The sequence below is a fragment of the Pelodiscus sinensis genome, chromosome 14, assembly GCF_049634645.1.
Source record: "Pelodiscus sinensis isolate JC-2024 chromosome 14, ASM4963464v1, whole genome shotgun sequence".
NCBI lineage: Eukaryota > Metazoa > Chordata > Testudines > Trionychidae > Pelodiscus > Pelodiscus sinensis.
In genome coordinates, this window is record NC_134724.1 from 44,959,720 (window position 1) to 44,966,659 (window position 6,940).

At 39.8% G+C, this 6,940-nt stretch overlaps 1 protein-coding gene across 6 annotated transcripts in view; it reads right to left on the reverse strand.

Moving 5' to 3' along the window:
• Positions 1–6,582, reverse strand: part of TJP1 (tight junction protein 1) — a 299,612-nt gene extending 293,030 nt beyond the window's left edge. For 4 of the 6 annotated variants that reach the window (XM_075897726.1, XM_075897725.1, XM_075897724.1 and 1 more), the window contains exon 1: positions 6,438–6,581. In XM_075897726.1, the coding sequence (XP_075753841.1) occupies positions 6,438–6,532 (95 nt within the window). In that variant the 5' untranslated portion in view covers positions 6,533–6,581. Of the gene's footprint in view, positions 1–6,437 lie in introns of all 6 variants that reach the window. The other 2 variants (XM_075897730.1, XM_075897727.1) reach the window with 1 other exon arrangement.
• Positions 6,583–6,940: the final 358 nt, after the last annotated feature.

Genomic DNA, 6,940 nt, shown 5'->3' on the forward strand with positions numbered 1-6,940 from the left:
ATTTAGTTTCTTGCTAGTGCAAAAAAAGTTAAAAAAATTCTTTGTCTCAGATAAATTTTGACTGAAACAAACTGGAATAATTTCAAAATCTGTTCTATTCAGGTCAGCTAGGTTTAATAGTATTTCAAAATTTAATACAATTTCCAAGGCAGCTCTTTTACATTCTTCCTATTTAACTAATGTTACAGACTTTGAATGGCCCACTCAAGCTTACTTTCTAGTGGGAATGTTCTGCAATGTGCGTGACTGGAGTAATTACAGAATTTCAGTACAATACCTGTATTCAAGTACAAATTTAATCTTATAAATAAAACTGCTGACTACTGTTGTTGCGAACTCCATCACACATTTGCCATAACACCACATGAATCCTTCAGTAAAGACTAATAACATTTATTAGTCAGGCATTATGTAGGCGGCTGCTGCTGTGCAAACTTCCTCCTATATATGCCATAACACCACATGCATCCTTCAATAAAGCTTTGACCTTGCTCTGCGAGACGTTGAACAACTTCACTGTTATTTCTCTTCCTGGTGGCTACCGTTCACACAGAACAGTGTGGAATAAAGACATTTATATTTTCCCATTTTGTGTATATTTCTATTGCTATTCCTCTGAAAAGTGGGATTTAAAGTCACTACATTTACTGATCAGCTGAAGGTTACAGAGTAACAGAATATTTTCACAATAAGCAACGCCGGAACAGAAAAAAAATTAAAAATTCAAAATCTTTAAGTTGATAGGACTTGTATCTGTTTTCTGACTATAGTATCGGTACTTGAAACTTTAGTAGTTTGACATTGGAAGCCAAGCATCTCCAATGCTAAAAAAAAAAGTGATGATGTTAGTAGGACTTAGACGAACATGATCAGTGTAACTAGTGATGTCAACAAAAGACAGGAAAGGCTAACATTCATTGATCACACTGAGAAGACTTGAAAGACATTCCACATTAGTACATGTTTTTAAATGGTGACTTGATAGGGCCAATCTGATTTTCATGAATTAAAGACTAATAACATTTATTAGAGCCAGGCATTGTGCAGACAGCTGCTTCTGTGCAAACTTCCGCACACATTTGCCATAACACCACATGCATCCTTTAATAAAGATTTCATCTTGCCCTGAAAGATGTTAAATGTTGTAATACAGCAAAGCACTTATGCATGTTCTTCATTTTAAACATGTGGATAGCTCCCCATTGACTTCAAATCATACTACAGTGCTTGAAGTTAAGCAAGTGGTGCTTAAGTGTTATGCTGGATTGGGACCAGAATGTTCTGCTCTGTGCATTATCAAGCTCTAAATTAATAATTAAATCGGTTTTTCAAATAACTTGTTAATAATAGCCCCAAACAGAGGAGGGCTACGTCTACACTGGCATGATTTTCCGAAAATGCTTTTAACGGAAAAGTTTTCCGTTAAAAGCATTTTCGGAAAAGCACGTCTAGATTGGCAGGATGCTTTTCCGCAAAAGCACTTTTTGCGGAAAAGCATCCTTGGCCAATCTAGACACGGTTTTCCGCAAAAAAAAGCCCCGATCACCATTTTCGCGATCGGGGCTTTTTTGCGGAAAAGAAATCTCTGCTGTCTACACTGGCCCTTTTGCACAAAAGTCTTTCGGAAAAAGACTTTTGCCCGAACGGGAGCAGCATAGTTTTTCCCACAAAAGCACTGACAATCTTACATGAGATCGTCAGTGCTTTTGCGGACATTCAAGCGGCCAGTGTAGACAGCTGGCAAGTTTTTCCGCAAAAGTAGATGATTTTGCGGGAAAACTTGCCAGTCTAGACACATCCGGGAGGAAATGATCTATTAGAAACTGTGTATCTGCAATTTCTTGAGTCTGATACATTACATATTTTCTATAAACTGTGGGCTACCTTAGACAATCCCCAAACATGTACAAGAGTCTCATATTTACACTATTCATCTCTCTCTCAGGCTATTTCTACACTAGGTGATTCTTTTGAATTTACTAAGTTTAACTTCTGGCCACCCAATTTTACAAATTCGAAGTTGTGTGTCCTCACTATGGGGAAGAATCTAATGTAGTCTGAGGTAGCGTGTCCACATTAACAGAGCCTGCTTCAGACACAGAGCCCCGGGAAGCACTTTGGGGAACTGTGGGAGGCCTAATTAGTTTGAATTAGTGGCAACAGAGTGTCTGTACTTACATTATTTTGGACTTACAAGTTCAGGAATAGCATTATTCCTCGTGAAAAGCAAGACTACAAAAGTTGAATTCCATGGCCCCTTACTCCGGAATAACAAGCTTGATAGTGTGGACGCATCACTTAGAAAATCAACCTTGGGGGGCTAATTTCAGAGTAAGGTCATAGTGTAGACCAGGCCTTTATGATTGCCATAATAATCTCAATACTATCGACAGAATCTTATATCTTGTTTTCTGAACCTTCTCACAAAGGGTTCATTTCTGCACCATTGAAGTCAACAGAAGTTCCACCGCTTTTAGAATTCTCACAGACTGTGATTTATTTCTCTCACTAAAATCTTGTCCTGATTTCACGTATATTTCTTATAAAACTTGTTTCTCCATTGAAAGTCTTTTAAAGTTTAGACCAGTGATTCCCAACCTTTTTCCTATGGAAGAAGCCCTAAAATAATTTTTCATATCCCGGGGAACCCCTTTGAAAACGTTTGCTTGGCCAGAAAAAGTTGACAGTGGGGAGCGCAATTCAATTACTGCTAAATTATTGTCAAGAAAATTTATTTGTAAAGAGCTGTTATATATAATGTCAGCTTACATTGTAAGGAAAAAAATTATTTATTTATTCCACGATTTCTCGCGGAACCTCTGACAATGGTCTGTGGAACCCCAGGGTTCCACGGAACCCTGGTTGGGAAACACTGGTCTAGACATTAAAACCTTACTCCCAGTTTGGTAGGAAATTACATGTATTAATTGCATGACTTAGCTCTTTTACAAAACATTTTACTTGCAGGTATTTAGATTTCAGTAAATATTTACTTTGGCCTATTGTTTTAAGATTTTTACATGTCAATAGTTTATTTTCCTTAAGTAATTTTGCAGCTGGGTTAATTCATACTGTACTCTATCTTAAAAAACACCCAACTATCTGCTGACATTGACAGTAAAAATCCTGGATTGTCTTACCAAGGTTAAATAGACTGACAATTTTCTGGGTGTGATTACCACATCTCAAATTCTTACTTCTGTTTTTTAACAGCTGCTATAGCCACGGTTCAATGTCAATATAAAGGATTCACAATTCTTCAAATCTACAATCCTACTGCAAATTTGAAAACAGTAGTTCTGCTGGGAAGTTCTTAAAAGTTCACATTTGCAACCATAATTTAAGTGTGCTGTAGCAAATAATAGTTTATTTTATAGAAAGTGTATATCATGCTCATAAAATGTGCCAGCTGACAACTTGAGAAGTAAAGGCTTCTATTCACGAACCAGGTGAAACACAGTACTGCAAACTTCCCACACTGCCTCAGACCTGACCTACACAGAGGGACCTCTCTTAGGAAAGAGATTAGTAAATTTTTAGCCTCTCTGCTAATTACTGCCAATTATGATGGTAGTTTTGCAACATGGGAATAAGACTGAGACCATCCGACTCACTTAATATATAGCCTATAGAATAGGTATCAGATGGAAAAAGCTGACAGACAATGGTAACATAGATTGGGTTTGAACTGACAACCTAGGGAATCAAAGCTTCTATAGCTGATTACCCATCCCATTAGAGAGCCAACATCCATCTTTTTTTGTTTTGATCTTGTTCTGTGAAACACAAAAAGCACAGCTATAGGACTTATAATTTTTTATGAGGGGGGGAGTGGGAGGAAATTAGAGTGGCAGATGCTCGATAAAGGAATAAACAATTGCTGCTACCTTTTTCATTTTCATTCAGTAGGATTCAGGTGGATTATCTCCACCAACTAAAGATAAATATTTTAAATCTTTTTTATAAAATGATTCATTTTGCTTGCTCTTACAGTATGTACTAACATATATATAAAACAACTTTTGAACCTGACTGGGCAAAAAAGAATACTGAAATTCTTACTTTGATAAACGAAGACTATGCTACCTTTTGATCATATTAAAGGCGATTTATACATTCTCTTTTTGTACACCAGGCTAGAGACTATTGATATATGGTAATGGAATGTACTTTTTGCAATATATTGCATTGATTTACATAATAAAATTAATATATTTATTTCACAAAAATTAAGCTTTATATAACATATGATTTGAAAAAAATGACAATACAATCTTAAGTACAAATATATCCCTTAGGAACACTTTTAAATGTAGTGTAAATTACTATTTCAACCCCGACACATAGCCACACAGACAGTCTCATATGGAACTCACTCAGGATCCTAGTGCAAAGTTGAAACCTACATTACTATGTCGCATGCTGATGGGGAGATAAGAATTTGAAGAAATAATCAAAAGATGTAGAATATAAAGATTTAAGTAACTGGCATGAATTCTTACATAGAAAAAAAATCATGATCCTTTGACCCAGACCATCAACAACTCAACTCCTCACACAAATATGACATTGATGAACAGCATACTTTTCCTTCAACAAACATTTGTTCTTCATTCAGGACCTACTATAGTGTCTTGCTTGTCTCTCTGAAAGTAGGGAAATTTCTCCATAAAACTAGGAAATATGGGTTGATTTTATTCTCACTGAAGAAAATGGAAGTATACAATACTGTATACTATATGTACTGTCAGCAAAGTAAAAAGGAATAGCATTGACAAGAGAAGAGTATAGGTAGTTGCACTTTATCTTTCTGACAATCAAACCCAAGCCACTATATATAGTGTAAAAGATAACCATGTGTAAGTATATTTTTTTAAGGAAAATATCTGATTTTGTATGTTACACTTAACAAGAATATGTTTTTGCCAAATTAAGTTACTAAAATAATTTTATTTTCTGTAAACATTATAATAAGTTTATGCTAGAAATATTATTAGTTTTATATGTGAAAGCATAATTTATATACTCTGCGACTTTTTAAAATGCCAGAAAGCTAAATTAGTTTTTTAAATTTTACACTTTCTGCAGTATGAAGTAAAATGATAAACTATGAAAAAATATATCAATGTGTGCTTTGGAAAACAGTTGTTAAAGAAAACTTGAACCACGTAAAATGTTAGTTTAATGAAGTTGGCCTATAGAAATGTTACTATGCTTCCCAGTTTTACCTCATTCCTTGACATTGTCTGTTCTGGATGATCGTGTGAGAATAAAGGACAAAATAAAATAATGCCAAGATCCATAGTCACTATAGTATATGTATTGCTGTCATGAGAGGCTGTTCATGAAAACAATTCATTTTGAAGCTACTTTATTGTTAAACAGTATGTCTTAGCACTTCCTTCTCAGACATTTTACACTTTCACCGTGACCCAGGGCCATGATGATAGGAAACCATAAGAACATTGCTGCTCACATCTCAACTTAAATCTTACAAAGATTTTTTTCTTAAGGTACAAATTTAATTCAAGATCCAAGGTATTTTTTTCTTAGAAAATTTGGCTTTTCAGTTAGGTAGATTTTCTTCTTAACATTATTTTTTCTGATGATATGCATCCTGCTGCTTCAATCATGCTAACAGTGGTCCTTTACAAGACAAAGAGTAACTGGGTATTGCAATGCTTTATGCTTCCTGGTGTCCTACTCACCCACATTGCAGTTTTACAGTGCTCTATTTTTTTCTTAACATACTGTCAGTTCACCTAGAAAACAATTCTAGTTCACCAATCAGTAAGCCCAAAAACCACTGGAAATGTGTCAAAAGAAAAATAAGTATATTTTAAAATTAAAAGTATAATATTATATTTAGATACTGCATGTCCCTTTTTGAGATTCACACTTGCCAAGAAAAATAAAGGGCTGACATTTGGAAGTGAAGCTTTATTCCTACTACGGATCAAAGAAGCAAATATCAAACAATCATTGGGAATATAGGATCAGACTGCCATGCCTATGATATGCGGTGTTGTTGTAGCTATAATAGACCTTCCTTGTAATTACCCCTGCACCTTTCCGAAGGAGCTGCCATTATTTTGACAAATGTTTGTTGTTTCTTTCTGAAAACACTTCTGAGAGTGCGAATCACACTGCTGGCCCAGGGAGAGGCTGGCGGCTGGGAGCTCCTTAAGCCAAGGCGTTTTCCTGAGAGGAGGCTGCAGCGGGCGAGCGGGCAGCTCCCCCAGCACGAGGCTGAGCACAGGGGCTGATCTGCCCGAACCCGCTCGGCGCACGATTCGCCGCGACCTGCGCCCGGGGCTTCCCGTGACACATTCCGGGCCCTGCAGTACGTGTCGGTTTGTCCCCACGGACCCCCAATGTGGGCAGCGCCGCGCGCCCGGTCCGGCACGAGCCCTTCCCCTCCGCCCGGCCCCACTCACCACAGCTTCCTCTTCAGGGGCATCAGGCTGCCCCGGTTGGAGGCGGTCACCCCTATGGCCATCTGCAGCACCGTCAGGTATTTCTGGTACTTCATCGCGCCGCCCCCCCGCGGGCCCGCCGCCGGCAGAGCCTCTCCAGCCGCTGCATGCAACCAGCAAAGCGCTCTCCCCGGCATCTGCCGCCCTGCGCCGCCGCCCGCCGCGCTGCCTCTTCCCGCCTCCGCCCGCCGCCCGCCGCGCTCCCCAGCTCCCTCTGCTCTGCCGCGCCTCCCCGCGCTGCCCCCCCCGCCGGGGGTCACGCCCTGCCCGCTCACCTGGCCGTCTCGCCCGGCCGCCTCCCCTCGCACCCTGGGGCCTCCGACCCCCCCTCCCCTCGCACCCTGGGGCCTCCGACCCCCCCTCCCGCGGGGCACCCTGGGGCCACCCTGACCCCCTCCCCTCGCACCCTGGGGCCTCCGACCCCCTCCCGCGGGGCACCCTGGGGCCTCCGACCCCCTCCCCTC